The sequence below is a fragment of the Heteronotia binoei genome, chromosome 12 (assembly GCF_032191835.1).
Source record: "Heteronotia binoei isolate CCM8104 ecotype False Entrance Well chromosome 12, APGP_CSIRO_Hbin_v1, whole genome shotgun sequence".
NCBI classification, from domain to species: Eukaryota; Metazoa; Chordata; class Lepidosauria; order Squamata; family Gekkonidae; genus Heteronotia; species Heteronotia binoei.
The window spans coordinates 9,814,824-9,841,985 of record NC_083234.1 but is presented as its reverse complement, the minus strand read 5'-3'; the positions used below and the strand labels follow the sequence as shown (position 1 = coordinate 9,841,985).

General features: G+C 50.8%; 1 protein-coding gene across 3 annotated transcripts in view; it reads left to right on the top strand.

Annotated features, from left to right (window-relative positions):
* USP2 (ubiquitin specific peptidase 2) overlaps window positions 1-27,162 on the top strand; it is a 147,701-nt gene that overhangs the window by 81,998 nt on the left and 38,541 nt on the right. The window contains exon 1 of one of the 3 annotated variants that reach the window (XM_060251274.1): window positions 19,137-19,315. The exons of the other annotated variants lie outside the window; for them this stretch is intronic. Coding sequence (XP_060107257.1) covers window positions 19,169-19,315 — 147 coding nt within the window. The 5' untranslated portion in view covers window positions 19,137-19,168. Of the gene's footprint in view, window positions 1-19,136; window positions 19,316-27,162 lie in introns of those variants that run through there. 3 annotated transcript variants of the gene reach the window in all.

The window sequence follows — 27,162 nt, the reverse complement described above, 5'->3', positions numbered from 1 at the left end:
TGCTTACCAAGCAGATACTCTGCCACTGAGCCACAGTCCCATTCATGGCTCTCCAAGGTCTCAAGCTGAGGTATTTCATGCCTACTTGCCTGGACGCTTTTTAGTTGGAGATTCCGGGGATTGAACCTGGGACCTTCTGCTTACCAAGCAGATGCTCTACCACTGAGCCACAGCCCCATTCATAGCTCTCCAAGGTCTCAAGCTGAGGTTTTTCATGCCTACTTGCCTGGACTCCTTATAGTTGGAGATGCCGGGGATTGAACCTGGGACCTGCTTCCCAAGCAGATGCTCTACCACTGAGCCACAGCCCCATTCATGGCTCTCCAGGGTCTCAAGCTGAGGTATTTCACGCCTATTTGCCTGGACTCTTTTTAGTTGGAGATGCCGGGGATTGAACCTGGGACCTTCTGCTTACCAGGCAGATGCTCTACCGCTGAGCCACCATCCCTCCCCAATGATGATGCCCTGAACCTGCATCCCCAAACAGTGGCTTGCGTGAAGGAAATCCACCACCCAGTTTACACCACATACAACGTGGCTTGAGTTCCAGTCAGCTCAGATGTGGTGTTTTTCTGATGGAAGAGCTTCACTCACTCGGTGGGGATATCAGATGTATGTGCTTGAGTGAACCAGGCTTCCGCGTCCTTTCTGAGAGATTCCCGGCACCACCATGAAATCCAGCACGGTCTCTGGTGTTTTGTAAACCTGGTCTCTCCGGGTTTAACCGGAATCGTATTTTGTTCCAACCCTTTGCTATGCAGGTCTTTCTTCTTTGATGCTTCTTCGTCAGTTTCCGACTGTCTTCATGGTAGAGTTCCCAGAAATGCTTAACCCTACAAAACACCCGTCTGCCTGCAAGGTGCATGAGTTTCAGCTGAGAAAAAGACCTGCAAGACCTGTGGATCCTTGCAGAATGGACAATTTAGAGGCAGCTGATAGCCAGCACCAGGGCTTTTTGTGTGGCAAAAGCCCTGCGGGAACTCATTTGCATAATAGGCCACACCCCCTGACGTCACCATTGTTTCACATAGGGCTTTTTTGTAGAACAAGCCCAGCAGGAACTCTTTGGCATATTAGGCCACACCCCCTGACACCATGCCCACCGGAACTGCTTTCCTGTACGTTTCTGCTCAAAAAAAGCCCTGGCTGCCACCATCAAACTCCCCCTGGAAGTGGGCCATTCATTGAGAAGCACCTGGGTTCTTCTGCTCCCTGTCACATTGTGAGAGCCAGTTTGGTGTAGTGGTGAAGTGTGCGGACTCTTATCTGGGAGAACCGGGTTTGATTCCCCACTCCTCCACTTGCACCTGCTGGAATGGCCTTGGGTCAGCCAAAGCTCTCTTATCTGGGAGAACAGGCTTTGATTCCCCACTCCTCCACTTGCAGCTGCTAGCATGGCCTTGGGTCAGCCATAGCTCTGGCAGAGGTTGTCCTTGTGAGAGTCAGTTTGGTGTAGTGGTTAAGTGTGCGGACTCTTATCTAGGAGAACAGGGTTTGATCCCCCACTCCTCCACCTGCAGCTGCTGGAATGGCCTTGGGTCAGCCATAGCTATTGCAGAGCTGTCCTTGTGAGAGCTAGTTTGGTGTAGTGGTTAAGTGTGTGGATTCTTATCTGGGAGAACCGGGTTTGATTCCCCACTCCTGCACATGCACCTGTTGGAATGGCCTTGGGTCAGCCATAGCTCTGGCAGAGCTGTCCTTGTGAGAGCCAGTTTGGTGTAGTGGTGAAGTGTGCGGACTATTATCTAGGAGAACAGGGTTTGATCCCCCACTCCTCCACCTGCAGCTGCTGGAATGACCTTGGGTCAGCCGTAGCTCTTGCAGAGCTGTCCTTGTGAGAGCCAGTTTGGTGTAGTGGTGAAATGCGCGGACTCTTATCTGGGAGAACCGGGTTTGATTCCCCACTCCTCCGTTGGCAGCTGCTGGAATGACCTTGGGTCAGCCATAGCTCTGGCAGAGCTGTCCTTGTGAGAGCCAGTTTGGTGTAGTGGTGAAGTGTGCGGACTATTATCTAGGAGAACAGGGTTTGATCCCCCACTCCTCCACCTGCAGCTGCTGGAATGGCCTTGGGTCAGCCATAGCTATTGCAGAGCTGTCCTTGTGAGAGCCAGTTTGGTGTAGTGGTTAAGTGTGCCGACTCTTATCTGGGAGAACCAGGTTTGATTCCCCACTCCTCCGCTGGCAGCTGCTGGAATGACCTTGGGTCAGCAGTAGCTCTTGCAGAGCTGTCCTTGTGAGAGCCAGTTTGGTGTAGTGGTGAAATGCGCGGACTCTTATCTGGGAGAACCGGGTTTGATTCCCCACTCCTCCACTTGCACCTGCTGGAATGGCCTTGGGTCAGCCATAACTCTGGCAGAGGTTGTCCTTGAAAGGGCAGCTGCTGTGAGAGGTCTCTCCAGCCCCACCCACCTCTCCAGCCCCCACCCACCAACAGGGTGTCTGTTGTGGGGGAAGAAGATATGGGAGATTGTAAGCCACTCTGAGTCTCTGATTCAGAGAGAAGGGCGGGGAATAAATCTGAAATTCTTCTTCTGTTGTATGGGCTTTTTTGCACTGAAGATTTCACATCTCTGCCCAACTCTGAACTTGTTTGAAAGAGTTCTGTCCCACCGGTCTGTCTCGCAAAACGGCACACACGGTAGCTCTCCGAGGGAAATGATAACACTGTAAAATTATCAAGCAAAGAAACATGAAAACTACGGGCGGGGGGGAGAGCTGCAGCGATTTCGAAACAAGCAGCAGACAAGTTGTAAAAGGGCTTCTCGGCTGCCGGAACCTGCAGAATCAGGCAGCCTTAGGGAGCTGGAAACAGATCCAGAGATGCAGCCATGTTGGTCTGAAGCAACAGAACAAAGTTGGAGTCCAGTCGCACCTTTAAGACCAGTGAAGTTTTATTGAGAATGGAAGCTTTTGTGTGCTAGTAGAAACACACTTCAGGGTACAGTGAGCACCGCTACATCTAGCTTATTTATTTATTTATTTATTTATTTATCTAAGATTTATATCCCGCCCTTCCCACTAGGTGGCTCAGGGCGGCTTACAACATATAAAACTAACATAAAATCTAAAATTAAGCATTAAAGTCAACATTTCATAAGTTATAGTTAAAAATCTAAACATTTGTTATATACATAGACATTAAAATCACAAAGCGGACCTACAGCTACACTCATCGGTTGCATGTTCAATATTCGATGTTCCGTGTTCGATGTTCAGTGCTCAGTGTTCTGTGCCGATTAGTTGTGGGCCAGCCGGAAGAGGGATGTCTTACAGGCCCTGCGGAATTGGGTAAGCTTGTGGGCAGTGGTTAAGCATGCAAAATGGTATAACGTTAGAATCCAATAGCAAGATAGTGAAATTAACAAATTGAAAGAGTAACAGTTTGGCCTGGATAGTATAAGTCAGGGGTGGCCAAACTGTGGCTTTCAAAGAGCCACATGTGGCTTTCAAAGCCACCACTGCCCATTGGCTGGCTTGTAGAAGGTAGATCATTTATCTAAGTCAAGCCAGCTGGCAGCTTGAAGAATGCATGTAAAGTTAAAATTGCTTTTTTTCCACCTCTCCCTCCCCCAATCTATTTGCTTTCTTTCCACCTTTCTTCCCTCCCTCCCTGTCTCGTGGCTCTCAAACATTTGACTTTTATGTCTTGCGGCTCTCAAACATCTGACATTTATTCTATGTGGCTCTTACGTTAATCAAGTTTGGCCATTCCTGGTATAAGTTATGAAATATGGAACAAACACCTCCCTGGGACTGAACAGGGATGTTGGTTTCTTATAAACATATGCTAAACCCATTCTCACCAAGTAGAGCCATCCATCCACTTTATCCCAATGTATTTCTCTTTTCGAATAGAGTATCAGAATAATGTCTTTTTTGTTCTGACAAACTTGAATAAGGGATATTGGTTGTTTATCTCATTACATATGCTAAACCCTTCTTCCACTGTATTCTAATGTACTCTTTTTTTTGTATTGGCAAACTGGAATGATATTTATAATGCTATGCAACATGTTAAAAAGTATATTGGGTGGACAGAAGCACGTCTGAGAAAAAGATGTTCTCAGTTCCCCGTGGCACAGAGTGTTAAAGCTGCAGTACTGCAGGCCTAAGCTCTGCTCATGACCTGAGTTCGATCCCCGGCGGAAGCTGGGTTTTCAGGTAGCTGACTCGAGGCTGACTCAGCCTTCCATCCTTCCAAGGTCGGTCAAATGAGTACCCAGCTTGCTGGGGGGGAAGTGTAGACGACTGGGGAAGGCAATGGCAAACCACCCCGTAAAAAGTCTGCTGTGAAAACGTGAAAGCAACGTCACCCCAGAGTCGGAAACAACTGGTGCTTGTACCTTTACCTTTTTATTAACTTGAGAGCCCCATGGCGCAGAGTGGTAAAGCTTCAGTACTGCAGTCTTAAGCTCTGCTCACGACCTGAATTGGATCCCAGTGGAAGCTGGGTTCAGGTAGCCAGCTCGAGGTTGACTCAGTCTTCCATCCTTCCAAAGTCGGTAAATTGAATACCCAGCTTGCTGGGGGGGGGGGGGAGTGTAGATGACTGGGGAAGGCAATGGCAATCCTGGGTTCAGGTAGCTGGCTCAAGGCTGACGCAGCCTTCCATCCTTCCGAGTTTGGTAAAACGAGTACCCAGCTTGTTGAGAGAAAAGCGTAGATGACTGGGGAAGGGCAAACCACCCCGTATAAAAGTCTGCCGTGAAAACGTTGTGAAAGCAACGTCGCCCTAGAGTCGGAAACGACTGGTGCTTGCACAGGGGACATTTCCTTTTTCCTTTCCTGGGGAGAAACAGTGTAATTAACATTTATTGCCATTCTCACCATCATTCTCCAATTCAACAAGTTTATTTCCTTTTGCTGTTTTCCCAGGCAACTTACACTATCCAGGCCCAACTGTTATTCTTTTCTATTTTTTGATTTCACTATTTTGCCACTGGATTCTAACTTTGTACCATCTGGCATGCTTAACCCTACTCACAAGCTATATGTAGCGCTGCTAACTGTACCCCCGTTTCATAGAGCTTACATTCTCAATAAAACTTCGTTGGTCTTAAAAGTGTTACTGGACTCTTCACTTTGTGGAACTGGAATCAAATTGTGTTTACGTTTGTGTAAAGCAAGGGTCTCGCTGGTAGATTTTTGGGGATGGGGCATGCTAGGATGTTCAGCTGTGCCCTTTCCCCATGTCTTCTTGCTTTTGCTTGTTGTCATAGTGAGCCTTTTCATCTCACCTGTCTCCTAGTTTGGTTCTTTGATGCCATTCCTACACAATTGGTATATAAAAGGCGTCCCGTAGGGTGGCAAGCATTCTGTTGGATTCTATTAATATAGTTGGGGGGGAATTACAGTGGGGTTATTCCAAGCACAAAAGCACATGTCAGAAACTGGGATTTTGAAATTAAAGTTGTCGGTTCATGTAATGTGGCAGCCTCCTTAGAGAATGCCATGACTTTGGGGACCACACTGAAAAGGTCCTGTCCCTGCATACTTGCCAACAGCATATCTGTTCAAGTATGCTTGTAGAGCCCCATGGTGCAGAGTGGTAGAGCTGCAATACTGCAGTTGGAGCCCTCTGCTCGTGACCTGAGTTTGATCCCAGTGGAAGCTGGTTCAGGTAGCCAGCTCCAGGTTGACTCAGCCTTCCATCCTTACGGGGTCAGTAAAATGAGCACCCAGCTTGCTGCGGGAAAAGTGTAGATGACTGGGGAAGGCAATGGCAAACCACCCTGTAAAAAGTCTGCCGTAAAAATGTTGTGAAAGCAACATCACCCCAGAGTCGAAAATGACTGGTGCTTGCACAGGGGACTACCTTTATCTTGTATGCTTGTAGAGCAGGGCGCTAGTAGTCAATCTTAGACCCTGGTCAAGCTAATAGTAAAAGCATAGACACCATTCCCTTTGCAGTGTGGTGTAGTGGTTAGAGTTTTTGACTATGATCTGAGAGCCCCACGTTCAGATCCCCGTTCTGTCCTGGAAGCTTGCCGGGGCATGCATTCTCAGCCCAGCCTACCTCACAGGGCTGTGGTGAAGCGAAAATGGAGGGGAGCAGAATGATATTAAGCTGCTTTGGCTCTGCACTGGAAGAAAGGCAGGGCCTCAATGAAATCAAATCAATAAATTTGATCAGGTGAGCTGGAGCTGTCGAGGTACGAGAGACCCCCCCGAGACCCACATGCATTTGCTGTCCTGTTCTATTTTTGTCTTGGTTCCGGGAACGCACCTGCCATCTGACACTTAGAGAAGGATTCCTTCCCCGCAGGCCCTGTGGCTGCTTGAGAAGTTACAAAACCAGCAAAGCAAACGTTCTCTTTGTCCCTTTTATGCTCGCTTTCATGTCACATAGCACTCTTTCATGGCTGTTTTTTAAAGTTAGAGAAATGCAGGGATCTATTGATGGGTCTTTTCCTAAAGAGCTAAGTGGAGCTTCCATGTTCAATGGTAGCGACCTTAGATCCCAGGGAGTGACAGAAGGGGGAGGGCTGTTACTTTCTTTTCCAGCTTGCACATTTCCCAGGAGTATCTGCCTGTTTTGCATGCAGAAGGCCCAAGCTTCAATCCCCGGCATCTCCAGCTAAAGGGATAAGGTAGGAGGAGATGTGAAAAACCCTTTGCCTGAGACCCCGGAGAGCTGCTGCTAGTCTAAGTAGAGACCTAGATAGACCAGTGGTCTGATTCAGTATAAAGTAGCTTCAGATGTAATCAGGGCTTTAAAAAAAAAAAACAGGAATGCCCAGGAACACAGTTCTGGCTGGCTTGGTGTCAGAGGGTGTGGCCTAATCTGCAAATGAGTTTTTGTAGAAAAAGCCCTGTGTGAAACAATGGTGATGTCAGGGGGTGTGGCCTACTATGCAAATGAGTCCCTGCAGGGCTTTTTCTACCAAAAAAGCCAGGGGTGTAATCATGTGTCTCTGTTAGAGTTCTGAATAATCCAGGTCTTTGACTACGATCTGAGAGCCCCACATTCAGATCCCCGTTCTGTCCTGGAAGCTTGCCAGGACATGCATTCTCAGCCCAGCCTACCTCACAGGGCTGTGGTGAAGCGAAAACGGAGGGGAGCAGAATGATATTAAGCTGCTTTGGCTCTGCACTGGAAGAAAGGCAGGGCCTCAATGGTCTTGGTTTCAGCCAAGGAACAGGGAGACCTGAGTTCGAATCCCCACCTCTGCCAGGAAGCTCGCTGGCTGAACTTAGGCCAGCCTAGCCTACCTCACAGGGTTGTTTTGAGGTTAAATTCCTATACACCATCCTGGGCTTTTGGGGGGCAGAGGGTAGCTTTAAAAGGATCGACAAAGAAACTCTCACGAATATTGCCTCGATTTAGGGCTGCATAAGCAAGCGTGCACAAAACCCCCCCACAATCCTTGCATCTTTGAATGCCACCTGTGTGGGCAGTGCATGTTCCTGGAGACTCACCAGTCTCTCTGTGTGTGTGTGGGTTGTGAGCCAGCTGTTCGCAGGATGGCTGCCCTTTTGCACGGGGCAGGAGAGCGTACGCACTGCCGCATCGCCGCATTGTATTTTCAGCATGCCGCTTATGTCCGTGTGTCCACGCTGAACAATGGCCCGTGCGCACGGCTCTGCACTGCGTGCGCCTGGCAGCATTTGCGTCTGCCTTCATGTCCTCCGTCAGCGGGTCTGAGCTGCCCTTCTCTGCTTCTGTCGGGCTGCCTTCTCTAGACTGACACACCAGCTTGCTGAAGAGGGGTTTAAAACCCCTGTAGATAAATTACACTCTAAAAAGAGAAAGGAGGGGGGGAGAGAGAGGAACCTGTTTGGATGTTTTTATTTTTAACACTGCCAAAAATAGCCCTACCTCGTCCAAGCTAAAGTTAGTTCCCTGCAGCGCCTGCACAAAGCGATTTGGTTAGAGGTCGGAGAAGCGGCGTTAGCAGCTTTGAAGAAGAGTGGGCTGATGCCAAGGGAAGAGCAGGGGGGGCTCTTTCCTGGCACCCTGCAGCTTGCTTTGCTTCTGTGCTCTAGACAGGGCTTTTTCTTTGTAGCAGGAATTCCTTTGCCTATTAGGCCACACACCCCTGATGTAGCCAATCCTCCTAGAGCTTGCAGCAGGCCCTGTACGAAGAGCCCTGTAAGCTCTTGGAGGATTGGCTACATCAGGGGGTGTGGCCTAATCAGGGCTTTTTCTGTAGCAGGAACTCCTTTGCTTATTAGGCCACACACCCCTGATGTAGCCAATCCTCCTGGAGCTTGCAGCAGGCCCTGTACAAAGAGCCCTGTAAGCTCTTGGAGGATTGGCTACATCAGGGGGTGTGGCCTAATCAGGGCTTTTTCTGTAGCAGGAACTCCTTTGCCTATTAGGCCACACACCCCTGATGCAGCCAATCCTCCTGGAGCTTACAGTAGGCCCTGTACAAAGAGCCCTGTAAGCTCTTGGAGGATTGGCTACATCAGGGGGGTGGGGCCTAATATGCAAAGGAGCTCCTACTACCAAAAAAAAAGTCCTGGCTCTAGATATATGGAAGGTGGCTGTGATAAGGGGAATGTCCTCTATGCATGCTCAGGGGCAGGCCTCATTTTGGGAAGAAGCTCACAGGAGCAGAGCTCTAGAACTTCTAAGTTTCATTGTGCTCTTTCTTTCTTACCCCCCCCCCCCCACTCCAAATACTTGCTTCTGGGCTCCATTGTTCAAACCCCCCTGTGAGAATTTTGCTGAACTCTTAAGATTCAAACTTCCTAATATTTTTCCCCACAAAAAATGGGAAAGTAACCAAAACCTATAAAGCAGACAGATGGAAATCTTCCTCATGCCGCTGTGGCCACATAGGAGAAAGTCATTTAAAAAGTATGATGGGAGTAAGGTTTGATGATGACCGTTGTAAGTCAAGAAGCATTTTAAGATAGATGCTGAGCTGATATAGAGCCCCATGGCGCAGAGTGTTACAGCTGCCGTAAAGGTAAAGGTAGTCTCTTGCGCAAGCACCAGTCGTTTCCGACTCTGGGGTGACGTTGCCAGTCCTAAGCTCTGCTCATGACCTGAGTTCAATCCCCGGCGGAAGCTGGGTTTTCAGGTAGCCGGCTCCAGGTTGACTCAGCCTTCCATCCTTCCAAGGTCGATAAAATGAGTCCCCAGCTTGCTGGGGGGAAAGCATAGATGACTGGGGAAGGCAATGGCAAACCATCCCGTAAAAAGTCTGCCGTGGAAACGTTGTGAAAGTAACGTCACCCCAGAGTCGGAAACGACTGATGCTTGCACAGGGGACCTTTCCTTTTCCTGAGCTGCTGTAATTTAGTTCCCCTTCTGGTGATGTCAGGGATGTGTGGCATATTCAAATGAGCTATGCAAATGAGTTGTGCTAATGCGCTCCGGCACCTCTTTTTCTACGAAATGACCTCTGCTCCACGGTACTCTTTCTGCATGCAGAAGTAGCCCCCGATGCTGAGTTTTAAGACACTTGGAACTGATTTGTGTCCGTGTGTTTATTAAGTGCTGTCCAGTCGCATTGGTCTCATGGCAACCCTATGAATGCGTGATGTCCAGAATATCTGATCGTTAACCGCCTTGTAAAGAGCAAAGAGTCCATTGGCACCTTTAAGACTAACCAATCTTATTGCAGCTTAAGCTTTTGAGAAACACAGCTCTCTTCGTCAGATGCATCTCTAAAAAAGCATCTCCTAGAGGAGGAATGGAAACAGCATGGGGTGAAAATGTTCTTCCACCTGAATCCACAACTCTCCCCCCAGCACCCCCCCCCGACCACCCTTTGTCAATGAAACAAACATTTTGGAGACCCTTTCATAGGTTTGCTCCCCCTCTTGTCCAACTGAGGGGGTGGTATTTGTGTCCGTAAGCAGTCCCATGGCGCAGAGTGGCAAAGATGCAGTACTGCAGTCTGAGCTCTCTGCTCACGATCTGAGTTCAAGCCCGGTGGAAGCTGTGTTCAGGTAGCCGGCTCAAGGTTGACTCAGCCTCTCATTCTTCCGAGGTCGGTAAAACGAGTCCCCAGCTTACTGGGGGGGAAAGTGGAGGTGACTGGGGAAGGCAATGGCAAACCACCCCGTAAAAAGTCTGCCGTGAAAGCGTCCTGATGCAACGTCACCCCAGAGTCGGAAATGACGGGTGCTTGCACAGGGGATAGAGCTGCCAAGTCCAACTCAAGAAATATCTGGGGCAGGGCTCTTTTTCTAGCAGGAGCTCCTTTGCATATTAGGCTACGCCCCCCTGATGTAGCCAATCCCCCTAGAGCTTACTGTAGGCCCTTTACTAAGAGCCCTCTAAGCTCTTGGAGGATTGGCTACATCAGGGAGGTGTGGCGAAATATGCAGAGGAGCTCCTGCTAGAAAAAGAGCCCTGATCTGGGGACTTTGGGGGTGGAGCCAGGAGCAAGGGTGTGGCAAGCACAGTTGAATTCCAAAGGCAGTTCTGGCCATCACATTTAAAGGGACTACACTCCCTTTAAATGCTTTCCCCCCTCCCTTTGGAATAATGAAGGATAGGGGCACCTTCTTTTGGGGCTCGTATAATTGGACACCCCCCCCAGTCCAATCTCTTTGAAACTTGGAGGGTGTTTTAAGGAGCAGTATCGGATGCTATGCTGCAAAGTTGGTGCCTCTACCTCAAAAAACAGCCCCCCTAGATTTATACCCTGCCCGTCTCTCTGAATCAGAGACTCAGAGCGGCTCACAATCTCCTATATCTCCTCTCCCCACAACAGACACCCTGTGAGGTGGGTGGGGCTGAGAGGGCTCTCAAGCAGCTGCCCTTTCAAGGACAACCTCTGCCAGAGCTATGGCTGACCCAAGGCCATTCCAGCAGCTGCAAGTGGAGGAGTTCTCTCAGAATAAGAGTCCACACACTTAACCACTACACCAAACCTGCTCTCCTGTTACAGCCTGTCCCTGCCTTCCACTCCTGGTATTCCAAGGAGGTCTCCCATCCAAGTATTTGCCAGTCAGAACTTTTGCTTTGGAGCAAAACTTTCCCAGCAGGCCGATGGCTTGTGATGGAACAGTCAATACAGGCCACACCTCAGTGGGAAATAATCTCTTCTGGAGAGACTTTTGCAGGCCTTTGGAGTCTTTATCTCTTTCCCCGAGCAGCACTTGGTTACAGAGGGATTCCCTTTGCTGTCATTTTTCCACAGCAATTGTTGCTATCTTTTTTTCCCTTTCTTTAATGTTCTGCAGGAGGCTTCCTGGCATTTGTTCAAACTGGGATGGGTGTGTTGAAACCGAACCCAGTTATGAGAAACAAAATTTCCTTTTACTGCTGGGAAAGGCAGGCGGTAGGGTTGCCAAGTCCAATTCAAGAAATATCTGGGGACTTTGGGGGTGGAGCCAGGAGACTTTGGGGGTGGAGCCAGGAGACATTGGGGGTAGAGCCAAGATCAAGCCTGTGACAAGCATCATTGAACTCCAAAGGGGGTTCTGCCCATCACATTGAAAGGGACGGCACACCTTTTCAATGCCTTCCTGTCATAGGAAATAATGAAGGATAGGGGCACCTTCTTTTGGGGCTCATAGAATTGGACCCCCTGGTCCAAACGTTTTGAAACTTGGGGGGTATTTTGGGGAGAGGCACTAGATGCTATACTGAAAATGTGGTGCTTCTACCCCAAAATACAGCCCCCTCAGATACCTGCAGATCAATTCTCCATGATTTTCTATGGGAATAAATCTCCATAGGGAATAATAGCGTTCCCAGCAGACATTTCCCTCCCCTTCCCCCCGCTTTCTGACGACGCTGAAGCGGGGGGAGGGTCTCCAAACCAGGGGATCCCCTGCCCCCACCTGGGGATTGGCAACCCTAGCAGGCGGTGATGGCAAGTCAGGTGCACACCCAGATCGGAGCAACGGCCTCGCAAAAGTTTTCTGAAGCCGGCCAGACTCTAAGGAGGGCTCTTTGATATTTTTTTTGAGAGAGAGGCACGTGGGTCCGGCCTGGACTGGATTCTGCCTTCCGAAACGCCAGCCAGGAATTTGGAGGGCTCTTTTGATGCAAGTGATGGAAATTTACCGGGAAACTATTAGGTCTGTCACCTGGAATTTATAGGTTCTATGCTGGTTTTTAAGAGGTCGGAGGAGAAACGGTCTGTTGCGATCGTTCCAAGAGATGGGCCCTGTGGTTTGGAATAGGGTTGCCAAGTCCGACCCAATAAATATCTGGGGACTTTGGGGGTGGAGCCAGGAGACTTTGGGGGTGGAGCCAGGAGCAAGGGTGTGACAAGCACAATTGTAGTCCAAAAGGAGTTCTGGCAATCACATTTAAAGGGACCGTGTTCCTTTTAAATGTCTTCCTTCCACAGGAAATAATAGAGGATGGGATACCTTCTTTGGGGGCTCATAGAATTGGACCCCCTGGTCCAATCTTTTTGAAATTTGGAGGGTATTTTGAGGAGAGGCACCGGATGCTCTGTTGAAAATTTGGTTCCGCTATCTCTGAAAACAGCCTCTCTGGAGCCCCAGATACCCACTGATCAATTCTCCCTTATAACCTATGGAAACTGGTCGACATAGGGTATAATGGAGTGCCCAGCGGACATTTCTCTCCCCCCCCCTTTCTCATAACCTTAAAGTGTGGGGAGGGCCTCCAAACCAGGGGATCCCCTGCCCCCAGCTGGGGATTGGCAACCCTAGTCTGGAAGTACAATTCAGCCCCCTGGATGAAGCCAGAGCTGGTCTGATAGGAAGGCCTGGTTTTGCCAAGAAGGCCAGGAGCCCAAGCAGCGCCGCCGTCCCTTCTGTTCCTTTGCTAATCCCTGCGAGAGCTCCTACAGTTCCGCAGGGCCTGTAAGACGGCACTCTTGCACCACGCATGTGTGAACTAGGCTGCTGGCCACGACAGTTTAAAGCAACGCAGGAACCAACAACAACAATTTGCTGCACAGCAGCTGCAGAGCGGACGACTTAAGATTTGCTGTACAGAGAATTACAAATTTGGAAACTGGAAGATCATAGCACCGAGATATTTTTATGTATTTATGTTTATTTTACTCTATGTTTTATGGTTTTAATGTTGCCCTGTTATGTTTATTCATGCATGCGCATGTCTGTGTGAGCCTCCCTGAGCCCGCCTTGGCGGGGGGCGGGGGGGGCGGGATATAAGTGGAACAAAATAAATAAATAAATAGATAGATAAGAATGGTGCAAGAAGCGGCACCTCCCAGTTCTGGGCCTTGGTTATTCTCTCAGGCGTTCTCCTGCTGGACAGAGGGGTTGGACTAGATGACCCTGGGGGTCCCTTCCTGCTCTGTGATGCTATGATTCTGTTGGAGGTAGGGTTGCCAATCCCCAGGTGGGGGCAGGGGGTGCCCCGATTTGGAGGCCCTCCCCCCGCTTCAGGGTCATCAGAAAGCGGGAGGAGGGGAGGGAAATGTCTGATGGGAACTCTATTATTCCCTATGGAGATTTATTCCCATAGAAAATCATGGAGAATTGATCCGTGGGTATTGGGGGCTCTGGGGGGGCTGTGTTTTGGGGTAGAGGCACCACATTTTCAGTATAGCATCTAGTGCCTCTCCCCAAAATACCCCCCAAGTTTCAAAAAGATTGGACCAGGGGGCCCAATTCTATGAGCCCCAAAAGGTGCCCCTATCCATTATTTTCTTTGGAAGGAAGGAATTGAAAAGGTGTGCCGTCCCTTTAAATGCGATGGCCAGAACTCCCTTTGAAGTTCAATTAGGCTTGTCACAGCCTTGCTCTTGGCTCCACCCCTAATGTCTCCTGGCTCCACCCCCAAAGTCTCCTGGCTTCACCCCCAAAGTCCCCAGATATTTCTTAAATTGGACTTGGCAACCCTAGTTGGAGGGCTTGCCTCATTGCAGGGGAGTTGAAATGTCGCCATCGCAATTCAAGCTGGTGCTGAATTTGGCATCCCGCTGCCCCCCCCCCCACGTAGAATGCTGACATGGGTGTAATGTGCGCCAACAGGCCAGCATTTTGCGCAACTAACAAAAGTGCCCACCAAACGGTGGGAAGTGGCACAGAGCAGCTGTTGTGGGGAGGCCTGCTTGCCAGCGTGTGCCCACATTCATCCGTGAGCCCAGGCTTGTAATGCTCCCCGGTCTTCGCAAATGAGTATGAGGTGAGAGTTCTTGTTGGTGAAATGGATGCTGATGTCGCAAAGATATTGATGCCTCCCTAACACAGTGGAGCAGGGGACTCCTGACTCAAGTGTTTCCTGTTTCCTTCCCCCTTCCGGTCTTTATAGCAATACTTCTCTCACCCCTGTGGGCAAGAAAAGAACATGGACAAACCGACTCACAGACTGGCCAAGGGGTGGTACATTGAAATAGGAGATTCACCAGCATAAAGGCGTGCCAAATAGCCTTTCCCAGCTTTCTGCTTCGAGCATGTACAATAGGCTCTGGATTGTGGTTGAATGAATGCCTCCATGAACCAGAGGATTTAGTGATGGCCAAAGGCATAGATAGCTTTTAACGGGGATCAGGTTCATTGGAGGAGAGGTCCGTCAGTGGCTATTAGCCATGGTGACTACAGGGGACCTCCACATTCAGAGGCAGTAAACCTCTGAATACCAGTGGCAAGAAGCAACATCAGGAGAAGGTCGCAGCCTCCATGCCTTGTTGTTGGCTCTCCAGAAGAGCTGGCTGGTCACAGTGTGAGAGAGGATGCTGGAGTAGATGGACCACTAGTCTGATCCAGCAGGGACATTCTGATGTTCTTATCAAGGGAAGGCCTCAGGCTCTGTGCCCTGCTGTTGGCCATCCAGAAGAACTGGTTGGCCCCTGTGTAAGACTGGATGCTGGACTCAATGGACCACTGGTTTGATCCTGCAGGGCTCTTCCGGTGTTCTTATCAGGGAAGACTTCAGCCTCTGTGTTGTGTTGGCATTTCAGAGTTAACTGGTTTGCCGCTGTGCGAGGTGGACTATATGGACCACTGGACTGATCCAGCGAGGCTCTTCTTCTGACATCTCTTTCACCCAGCTCTCATATTAAGAAGTCTTTCCAGCGAAGGCTGACTAGAATGGTTAGAACCCTGAAAACTCAACCGGCAGCTTCTCCCTTCTTCTGAGCTTAGCACTGGCGTACGTAACAGTCGTACTCCAGAGGACAGTGGTCTTCCACAGGTGAGCTGCAGAGCACCACCTGGTAGGTCGTGAGCCCCTAGAGAACCACTGTGAGGCAGGACTTGTTGCTCGTGCAAAGCCACAGAGAGCAAAGGCACCACATTCGCACCCATCCCGCCGTCCTCGGCAAGCACGCTGAGAGGCGGAGCTGGAGGCAGGGAGGTGCAGTGGATAACAGGGCTCTGGGAGACCCACGTTCGAATCCCCAGTCTGCTACGGAAGCCAGGCAGACCTTGGGTCAGTCACACTCTCTCAGCCTAACCTACCTTTCAGGGTTGTTGTGAGGATAAAACGAAGGAGAGAAGATCCATCTAAGCCGCTTTGGGTTCCCATTTATGGAGAATGGTGGAGGATAAATGAAGTAAATAAATGGCGAGTTGAGGGGGTCCCTCGCTACTGTCACATGACCAGCCTGTGATGCCACATTACTTCCTGTCACACGCTTGCAAGCTGCCGAGTCCCATGCCTCCACCTGTGAGTGTAAAGAAGACGACGACATTGGATTTATATCCCCCCACCCCAAACAGACACCTTGTGAGCAATGCTCCCTCGAAGCTGTGGAGTCTTGTGAGCAAAAATTCTACTTCGTGAGCTAGTGGCATGAAAGTTGTGAGCTACTGCATTCCCTTCAAGAGGGGATTGCATAAAAATATGGAGCAGAGGTCCATCAGTGGCTATTAGCAACAGTATATATGTGGCTATTAGCCACTGTGTGACACAGAGTGTTGGACTGGATGGACCACTGGCCTGATCCAACATGGCTTCTCTTATGTTCTTATGTGACACAGAGTGTTGGACTGGATGGGCCACTGGCCTGATCCAACATGGTTTCTCTTATGTTCTTATGTGACACAGAGTGTTGGACTGGATGGGCCATTGGCCTGATCCAACATGGCTTCTCTTATGTTCTTATGTGACACAGAGTGTTGGACTGGATGGACCATTGGCCTGATCCAACATGGCTTCTCTTATGTGACACAGAGTGTTGCACTGGATGGGCCACTGGCCTGATCCAACATGGCTTCTCTTATGTTCTTATGTGACACAGAGTGTTGGACTGGATGGGCCATTGGCCTGATCCAACATGGCTTCTCTTATGTGACACAGAGTGTTGCACTGGATGGGCCACTGGCCTGATCCAACATGGCTTCTCTTATGTTCTTATGTGACACAGAGTGTTGCACTGGATGGGCCACTGGCCTGATCCAACATGGCTTCTCTTATGTTCTTATGTGACACAGAGTGTTGGACTGGATGGGCCACTGGCCTGATCCAACATGGCTTCTCTTATGTTCTTATGTGACACAGAGTGTTGGACTGGATGGACCATTGGCCTGATCCAACATGGCTTCTCTTATGTGACACAGAGTGTTGCACTGGATGGGCCACTGGCCTGATCCAACATGGCTTCTCTTATGTTCTTATGTGACACAGAGTGTTGGACTGGATGGACCATTGGCCTGATCCAACATGGCTTCTCTTATGTGACACAGAGTGTTGCACTGGATGGGCCACTGGCCTGATCCAACATGGCTTCTCTTATGTTCTTATGTGACACAGAGTGTTGGACTGGATGGGCCACTGGCCTGATCCAACAGGGCTTCTCTTATGTTCTTCTGTGACACAGAGTGTTGGACTGGATGGACCATTGGCCTGATCCAACACGGCTTCTCTTATGTTCTTATCCATTAGTTTGCTCTGGGGCCATTTTTCCTGAGCTGAGACGAAAAGGTGTGTGCTGGAGGCTTAAAACTGTGAACTAGCTCACACTGTCTCAGCTTAGAGGGAAGCTTGTGAGATAGGTGGGGCTGAGAGGGCTCTCCCAGAAGCTGCCCTTTTAAGGACAACCTCTGCAAGAGCTACGGCTGACCCAAGGCCATTCCAGCAGCTGCAAGCGGAGGAGTGGGGAATCAAACCCGCTTCTCCCAGATAAGAGTCCGCGCGCTTAACCACTACACCAAACTGGCTCTCACTCTAAAGGTGAGTCCCTTGGAAAGGGAGATGGAGAACCCTTGCCCTCAGACATCCTTCATCTTTGCCTCGAATTGCTCTTCTCAGTCAGACATGGAAGGATTGCTGTGCTGGGGAGGGGCGGGGAGAATAGGTACAGGATTCAGCCACTCCCACACGTTGGCATTATACTGGGGAACAGGTAGTGCGTGGCTTCCCGAACACCCTCTATTTCGGGATGACTTCGTTGGCTGTGCAGGGGAGCACTTGAGTCTTTCCCCCCCCCCTGAAGCATCGGCACTGACTCACTGTGTGGACTTGGTCTAGTCACCGCATCCTACTTCTTGGCTTCTACAATTAAAGAAGAGTTTCACTCTGCTGTTTCCTTCCCCCACCTTGCATTCGCCCTTCCGAGGAAAAGCAGAGCTAGTCCGGAGCAGCATTCCCTCTAAGCTGAATGAGCGTGAGCTTTTTAGCCTCTGGCTCACAGCTTTTTCTTTTTTTGGCTCAGCTCAGGAAAAAATAGTCCCAGAGCAAAGCAATTTATGCGGTAGCTCACAACTTTAATACTCACTGAAGTAGAATTTTTGCTCACAAGCAATGTTCCCTCTAAGCCGCAAAGTCTTGTGAGCAAGAATTCTACTTTGTGAGCTACAGGGATTAAAGCTGTGAGCTACTGGCATTCAAGTTACTGCACAGAGCTGCTGCATCAATTAGAGTGCTCTGGGGCCGCCCTTCCTGAGCGAAGACAAAAGTGGGTGAGCCGGAGGCTAAAAATCTGTGAGCTAGCTCACGCTAACTCAGCTTAGAGGGAAGGCTGCTCACAAGCCTCCACAGCTTAGAGGAAGCATTGGTTTGGAGCAGGGCTTGAATTCAGCTAGAGCTCACAGGAGCACAGCTCCTGAACCTTTTTCCCCCTACAAAATGACCCCTGGTCCGAAGTCTTCCTCAGGGCTTTTTTGGAGCAGGAATGCACTAGAACGGAGTTTCAGCTGGCTTAGTGTCAGGGGGTGTGGCCTAATATGCAAATATGTCCCTGCTGGTTTTTTCTACCCCAGAGCCCTGTGTGAAACAATGCTGATGTCAGGGGTGTGGCCTAATATGCAAATATGTTCCTGCTGGGTTTTTTCTACCCCAGAGCCCTGTGTGAAACAATGCTGATGTCAGGGGTGTGGCCTAATATGCAAATATGTTCCTGCTGGGTTTTTTCTACCCCAAAGCCCTGTGTGGAACAACGGTGGTGTCAGGGGGTGTGGCCTAATATGCAAATGAGTTCCTGCTGGGGGGTTTCTACCCCAAAGCCCTGTGTGGAACAATGGTGATGTCAGGGGGCGTAGCCTAATATGCAAATATGTTCCTGCTGGGTTTTTTCAACCCCAAAGCCCTGTGTGAAACAATGGTGATGTAAGGGTGTGTGGCCTAACATGCAAATGAGTTCCTGCTGGGCTGTTCCCTACAAACAAAACCCTGCTCTTCCTGCCTCCTTGAACTCCCACCCGGGCAGCAGCTCCTGGCCCTTTTCTCCCCTCGCCTCTTCAGTCCCCTGGACCTGTTTGGTCCGGTTGCCACTGCAGCAGCGGCTCGTCGCGTTCCCCCCTGCCTCCCCCCCCCCCCCGCTCTCCGCCTGCCGGCCCCGCCTTCCCCGGAGTCCTTTCCAGCCGGCCGGCCTCCCTGGGCGCCTGGCTGCTCCGCCTCCCGGCCTTGATGTCAGAGCTGCTCCGGTGCCGTCAGCAGCTCGCCTCGGCTCAGCTGGCAGGAGGAGGCGGAGAAGGAGGAGGGGTCGGCGAGGGCGAGGCGAGTGCAGCCGGCGGCGGCAGCAGCTCCACGCGGGAGTTGACAGCTCAGCAGCCAGGCGGCGCCTCTCCTTCCCCAGCCTCCAAGCCAGCGCAGCCTGCGGGAAAGCAGCAAAAGCCCGGGCAGAGCCGCGCGCCGGAGCGCTTTTGCGCACAGCCGCCCTCCCCGCTTAGCCAAACTTTTTGGAGGCGCGCAGGTGGCTCGGCGCTGCTGCGTTTCCAGCCGGGCGCCTCCTTCCCTGGGGGGTGTGGGGGGGGTCTCTCTTGCGCCTCGGAGGTTCATCCCGCCGGGGGTCTCCGCGTCTCCCCCCTTTGCGCCTTGGAAGGAGGAGAGAGAGAGAGGAGGAGGACTTAGAAGGGGCCGCCGTGCGCCATGCGGAACTCCTACACCGTCACCCTCCCCGAGGAGCCACCCGTCTCGCCTTTCCACGGCGGGCCCAAGGACTTGCGGGCCAAGATGCCCATGCCCGGCTCCCTGCTGGTCTCCACCTTCGTGGGCCTGGTGCTCAACAAAGCCAAGGTACCGTCCGCTTCCCCCCCACCAGCCCTTTCCTTCCTTGTGCCCCATGTCCCCTCTAAGCTTCTGCTTGGCGAGCCGCTGGCATTCAAGTGCGGAGCTCCTGCATCGAGGCGGGTGCCCCGGGGCCCTCCTTCCTGAGCGAAGGCAAAAAGGCTGAGCTGGAGGCTCAAAATCTGGGAGCTGGCTCACGCCCACTCGGCTGAGAGGGAACGCCGCTCGTGACATCGCTGGCTGGGAAGGCTTGGGAACTTGGCAGGGTTAATAAGTCCCGGTTGGCAGGATGGAATAGTTGGAAACTTTTTTTTGGGGGGGGGGAGGTAGGGTCAGCGGGTCAGGCAATGCCTGGGGGGGGGGGCTGCCGGACGGGCAGTGCGGGGGCATTTGTTGGCAAGGCAGGGCTGAATTAACAAGCCAAGTAGCCACTGGCCTGTGGGCCCCCACACCTTTAAGAGCCCTGGGCTGACTCCCCCCCTGGTTTCCCCCCTGCTTGCAGCCCTTCCAGCCTGCACCTGAAACCAGCAACCGAGCCGCTCTTTGCCCGGCTTGCCTGGTGTGGCTGGCGGTGGTGGCATCACCAAGTTTGCCTCTCTCTGCCTCTCTTTAGCTTTGGGAGTTGTGGGCAAAAAACATCTGGAGAGCTACCCTTGTAGGCAAAAAACATCTGGAGAGCCTCCACCGGGGTTTATTCCGGCACTGCGGTTCAGCCGCGGGCTTGTTGGATGCTTGGGAAAGGAGCCCGGAGCTTTCGCTCTGTTCCGTGCCACCGATTTCCCTGCGCGGGTTTGAGGTAGCTGCTGAGCCCCGCGGATGGAATGCGCGCTGTTTCTAGGTTGCAAAGGCAGCCCGCGGGCCTTTATTCCTTCCCCTTGCGCTTCTCCCCCCGGGGCCGCCGCGTACACGGCGGGGGCGGGTGGGGCGTGGGAGGTGAATGCGGTATAAGAAAGTCTGTTGGAGCAGGAGATCGGGGGAGGACAGCTTTCCCATCCGCCCTGTGCACAGTTCTCATCATCGGTGTGGGCGCACGTGCGCTCGGAAAGGTCGCGCAGGTACCGGAAAGTGCCGGCAGGCCCGCGTTAGGAGAGGGCAGAGTTTGCAAGAGCCGCTTGCCTGCTCGTGGAAATAATAATCCCGGAACGATCAGCTACCTTCCCATGGATGGCTGACCTCCAGTTGTGTCAACTGAGTCCTGGGACCTTCCATGCAAGGACGCTGTGGGAGTCGATTGCACCTTTAAGACCAACTTAGTTTTATTCAGAATGCAAGCTTGCATGTGCGGGCACGCTTCTTCAGACGAGGAATGGGGTACAGTAAGCAGAGCCACATACAGCTGGTGGGGTTTGGAATCCCAAGTGGTACGAAGTTAAAAAAAAAAACCAATAGCAGAACAGTAAAACGAACAAATTCAGAAAACCTTCGATCCGGGTTGCATTCGCGTGGGAAACCATAAAACAGGTTTTCTGAATTTGTTCATTTTACTGTTCTGCTATTGGATTTTCGCTTTGTGCCACTTGGCGTTCCAAACCCCACCAGCTATATGCGGCTTTGCTTACTGCACCTCATTCCTCGTCTGAAGAAGTGTGCATGCGCACGAAAGCTTACGTTCTGAATAAAACTAAGTTGGTCTTAAAAATGCAAGACTCCTCTTTTGTTCTACTACTTCAGACCGACACGGCTGCCTTCTTGGATCTATATACAAGGACACTGTTCAAGGAAGACAGCCATTGTATTGGGGGTGGGGAATACCTTGGAATCAGGACTCGCAAGTTCCAATCCTCTTTGGAAAAGGAGGAGATCCTTCCCTGGTAGCCAGGTGAGCTGTCCTTTGATCCAGGTATCAGTTTCCCAGGGCGGGGATCCTGCAGGAAGAGAAAGTCACCTTGCGATGGGTGCCAACAGGTGACCGGGGGTGAGGCAATGCCACATTGGAATGTTAAGAACGGGAGTCACTGCAGATTCATTGGAGAAGGGTGCATAAGTGGGCGTAGCGGGGTGGTGGTGGCGGTAGTTGATCCAGATTAGCTGAAAGGGGAGCAGAAGTCTTGGGGCACTGGGGGAAGGAGCAGGTGGGCTCGTGCAGGGCCAAAGCCAGGATTTCATGTGCGGTGGAGCCCACAGTCGCAGAGTGTTAAAGCTGCAGTACTGCAGTCCTAAGCTCTGCTCACGACCTGAATTCGATCCCCGGCAGAAGCTGGGTTTTCAGGTAGCCGGCTCGAGGTTGACTCAGCCTTCCATCCTTCCGAGGTCGGTCAAATGGGTACCCAGCTTGCTGGGAGGTGGAGGAGCGTAGATGACTGGGGAAGGCAATGGCAAACCACCCCGTAAAGAGTCTGCCGTGAAAACGTTGTGAAAGCAGCATCACCCCAGAGTCGGAAACAACTGGTACTCGCACAGGGATCTTTCCTTTCCTTTCTGGAGCCCACAGTAGGATTCGTTGTTGGGGGGGGAGGGGCAGGGGGGGCTACCCAGTTTGGCAGCCCAGGGCTCTCGGCACTGTAACCTGCCTGGAGTTCCGCAAGCGAACCCCCCCCCCCCTTTGCCTGGGCAGTCACAGCAGCACTTCTCTCCTCCACCCCTTTCTTGTGTGCCCCTCTCACAGAGAGACAGAGACCTCTTGATTCCCCACGTACACTTTTCTCTAATGCTGTGTTAGGGAAAGGGGAGAGAAAAAAGCACACAGACCAGCAACAACGCTACAACTTGTTCAGAGCAAAGGAGACAGATTGGGGGCTTCCAATGGAAGGGGGGGGTGTTGAAAGGATGGGCCTGGCCCCACCTGGGTCCCGCTGTAGCTATGGGCCTGGCTGTGTGGCAGGACTCCTGGGTCCCCTCCTGCTCTTCTCCCACGCCCTGCCTCTGGCCCTCCTCCACGGGGCAGGCGGAATCTTCCTGGCCCGGGTCGGTGCCCTTGGGAAGTGCCTTTGTGTTCCCTTACATAATAGGCTCCCTGGAGGAACACCTGTGGAGCCGCAGGGCAGGTCAGCTTCTTTGTCCGCCCAGCAAGAACAGAGGAGTCAGGGCGGTTATGTAAGAGCTGCTGCTGCCGCCGCCGCCTCTCTCTTGCCTTCAGGCAGCTCTGGGCTTCCTCGGCTCTGGCTTGCTCTGTACCGCAAGCTGCTGGAGCTCAATGGTTCGGATCCCAGCCAGCCAGGGAAGGGAAGAAGAGAGCCCTGTTAAAGATGGAGAGAGTACAGCAGCTGGGAGGGGGGTGTCCTGGGAAGTTGGGTGGCATCTTGCAGTAGATCCAGAGGAGTTTTTTAGAAGCTCCTGGTTGTTTGGGTAATTGGAGGCACAGGAGCTGTGCATAAACAGAATTCGCCAACGTTTAGTCTCTGGCTGCAAAATGCTGAAGAGTCCAGTAGCACCGTTAAGACTGGCAGATTTTATTGTGGCATAAGCTTTCGAGAAACACAGCTGTCTTCATCGGGTGTGACCAAGAGAGCTGTGTTTCTCGAAAGCTTACGCTAGTAGCACCTTTAAGGCTGACAGATTTTATTATGGCATAAGCTTTCGAGAAACACAGCTCTCTTCGTCGAGAGCTGTGTTTCTCGAAAGCTTATGCTATGATAAAATTTGTTAGTCTTAAAGGTGCGACTGGACTCTTTACTGTCTTGCAGTAGGGCGGCAAATAGGGAGGGGGGATTTTTGCCTTCTCCCCACTGTCCCGGTGGATAATTATTTATTCTCTAAATTATTTAGACAATTATTTCAGTAGTATAGATGACAACTCTTATTATTTAAATCCCGAACACTTTGTCAGTCGCAGCATCTCTGTGTATCTCACCTTGAGGCCCCGGCAGAAAGGCGGATGATGAATAATGTGAATAAATTAAAAATAAATAACTAAAAGAAAATTCAAGATGGGTCGCTGTGTTAGTCTGTCTGCAGCAGTGGAAAAGAGTAAGAGTCCAGTAGCATCTTAAAAAGACGGACAGAATTTGTGGGAGGGAATGAGATTCCGTGAATCACTGCTCACCTCTTCAGATAAGCTAGATTTTGAGTCCATCTGTGCTTATATCTTGAAAGGAAAGGTCCCCTGTGCAAGCACCAGTTGTTTCCGACTCTGGGGTGACGTTGCTTTCCCAACGTTTTCACGGCAGACTTTTTACGTGGTGGTTTGCCATTGCCTTCCCCAGTCATCTACACTTCTCCCCCCAGCAAGTTGGGTACTCATTTTACTGACCTCGGAAGGATAGAAGGCTGAGTCAACCTTGAGCCGGCTACCTGAAAACCCAGCTTCCGCCGGGGATCAAACTCAGGTCATGAGCAGAGTTTAGGACTGCAGTACTGCAGCTTTAACACTCTTAACAGTCTTGAAAGACTGACAAAATTTGTGGCAGGGAATGAGATTTATTTCTTTTATTTAATAGGCTTATATCCCGCCTTTTCCCGTAAATGGGCTCCAGGCGGATCACGACCTATAAAATAACAATAAAAACCTACATATCAAAGTTAAAACACCAATTTAAAATTAACAGTAAAAACAAAAAATAAAACACACCGGCGGACAGGGCACAGCATATCAATAAGCGGTTGTAGGCCCACCTTATACGATGGTAATAACGATAATAAGAAGACATTAGATTTATATCCTGTCCTCCACTCCGAAGAGTCTCAGAGCGGCTCACAATCTCCTTTCCCTTCCTCCCCCACAACAGACACCCTGTGAGGTAGATGAAGATATTGGATTTATATCCCGCCCTCCACTCCGAAGCGTCTCAGAGCGGCTCACAATCTTCTGTACCTTCCTCCCCCACAACAGACACCTTGTGAGGTGGGTGGGGCTGGAGAGGGCTCTCACAGCAGCTGCCCTTTCAAGGACAACCTCTGCAAGAGCTATGGCTGACCCAAGGCCATGCCAGCAGGTGCAAGTGGAGGAGTGGGGAATCAAACCCGGTTCTCCCAGACAAGAGTCCGCACACTTAACCACTACACCAGACTGGCTCTGGATAGCACTGTAATAGCACTGGCTCTCGATAGCACTGTAATAAGCATGATGTCACCACAAGGGAGGCCAAATGATGGAATAATAGGACGCCCGCTGCCTCAGCCATAGGCCCATAGATCTGTGAATCACTGCTCACCTCTTCAGATACAGCTAGATTTTGAGTCCATCTGTCCTTATATCTTGAAGAGTGGAGTTATTTCAGGTATAAGGACAGATGGACTCACATCCTAGCCATATCTGAAGAACTGAGCGGTGAATCGCGAAAGCTCCAACCATGCCACAAAATTTTGCTAGGCTAAAAGGAAAGCATTTTTATTTGTAAGATTTGTATCCCACCTTTCCGCCCTCACAAGGGCCACTGAGGCAGCTGATGATTTCAAACATAAACGACCAAACTGTATTTTAATACTGTTGAAAATCAGCCTCCCCAGACGCAATTCAAAAGCAGAATTAAAAGACATAAAAATATAGAAACTGCAATTGCGGCATTGTTAGGTCAGCGGGAACTCTGAGGGAACAGGCAGTGGAACAACAACAAAAGTCTTTGCCCGCTGGCGGAAGATGGCAAGAGAAGGGGATAGATGAATCTCCCTGGGCAGAGAGGCCCAGAGTTTCGGTGCTACAACCTAGAAGTCCCTCTCCTGGGTTGTCACCAGGCTAATTAAGAAGGTGAAGGCACCTGAAGCAGGCCCTCCACAGGTGACCATAGTGGTCGGGCAGGTTCATAAGGGAGTAGGCTTTCACCGTCCTGAAATAAGACTGTGGGGTAGTCAAGGAAAGACTGCGAGCGGAGACTGTGAGCTTGTACAAGGCAGCGCTGGCTTGTAAAATGACATGTGTTGGTTTGTATCCCTGAGTTTCCCCAATCACCTGCATCCTATCCGTGGACAAATCTTGTTAGAGATTTGCAGGATTTGGTGGTCTGTATCAAAGCGCTCGTGACCAAAGCTCCCTCTAAGCTGCAAAGTCTTGTTGGCAAAAAATCTACTTTTGGAGCTACTGGTATTTATTTATTTATTTTTCGTATTTATATCCCGCCCTCCCCACTGAAGCAGGCTCAGGGCGGCTAACAACATTGAATATCAACAATAAAGCAATAAAACCATAAAGCAGTAAAAACAAATTACAATAATATCAGTTAAAATTAAACAATTTTACAATTTAAAAGTATTAAAACAATTTTAAAACAGCAGTTTTGGTGCGAAGTTCCATACCATGATGTTGAGCAACTCTGTACTTTGGTTGAAGGCCATTCGAAATAATGTTGTTTTGCGGGCCTTGCGGAATTGGGCAAGATCCTGCAAGGCTCTAACATCATCTGGGAGTTGGTTCCGCCTGTGTATGAAAGCTGTGAGCTGCTGGCATTCAAGTTGTGAGCGGCTGCATCAATTAGTTTGCTCTGGGGTCCTCCTTCCTGAGCGAAGACAAAAAGGTGTGAGCTGGAGGCTAAAAATCTGTGAGCTGGTTCACGCTAACTCAGCTTAGAGGGAACACTGCTCAATGCACAAAGCACCGTGTGCATCATCGAACATCAGTTCGTTAAATGAATTGGTCCACACCCACATCGCTGACTGAGCTGGAAGCATCTCGGCCTCCTGGTGTCCCAAAGCAGGTTGTATCCTCCTGTTTGGAGTCTGCGGGACCACCCGAGGTACCAGAATCTACCTGATCCCCATTAGCAGTATCGTTATTTTATTTGTTATATTTGCTTCATTTATGCCCTACCTTTCTCCACAGTAGGGGCCCAAGGTGACTAATATAATTCTCTTCTCCATTGGAGGAGCCAGTCTGGTATAGCGGTTAAGTGAGCAGACTCTTATCTGGGAGAATGGGGTTTGATTCCCCACTCCTCCACTTGCAGCTGCTGGGATGGCCTTGGGTCAGTAATAGCTCTCACAGAGGTGTCCTTGAAAGGGCAGCTTCTGGGAGAGCTCTCTCAGCCCCACCCACCTCCCAGGGTGTCTTTTTTTGGGGGGGGAGGAAGGAAAAAGTCATCGTGAGCTACTCTGAGTGGAGGGCGGAATATAAATCCAATGTCGTCTTCTTCAATTTTGTTGTCACAGCAGCCCTGTGAGGTAGGTTGGGCTGAGAGAGACAGTGACTGGCCCAAGGTCACCAGTGAGCTTCCATGGCAGTGTGAGGGTGTGAACCTAGCTCTCCCAGATCCTAGTCCAATGCTTCAGCCCCTTCACCATGCTGTTCATGTATCCTTCCTCCGTCGTTCCAATGGTAGCCATGTGAGCATAACAAGGGGACCTGTTTTTTAAGGCCAGGGCATAATTGGGATGAACAAGCACGCCTCTGAGCTTGTGCAGAACCATTTTCCCTCACCATTGCGGGACCTCAGTCACCTCCCTTATTTCTGGGATGCGAAGTGACAGCTTTTAGGTTGTACACCGCGACCTCTAAACAGACAAGGCTTAGACACGAAACTCCAGCTTGCACAGGATACGTCTTCCATTCTTTGCACCCCTTTCTCTCTGCGCGAGAGATTCTTTCAAGCGCTGCGCAAGGGTGCAAACCTTGAAGGATTTCCTAACTGCTCCAGTCACTCATCCCTGGCATGAGCTACGGGTGCTCCAGGGCAGGGCAAAGGCTCTTCTTTTTTCTAGGAAAGGAGGTGACTTTCCATCACCTTTGTCTTCTTTCGCTGAAGCCGTGTGAGTGGGCAGTTCACCTGAAGGCTGCCAAGTGGGAAGGAATGCTGCCCAGCTCCTCTTGCCCGGCCCAGTGACGTGCAGTTCTCCGAGACACTCTCAGTTCCTCGTTCTCTTCCCTTTAAAAATACTGGCAAGATGGCTCTGAAGCAGGGTGGGGCTCACCTGGGTAGCCACGCCCTCACTTTCACTTTGAACTTTGACGATCGATCAGGGTCCTTTGGTAGAAAAAGAGGCGCCGGAGC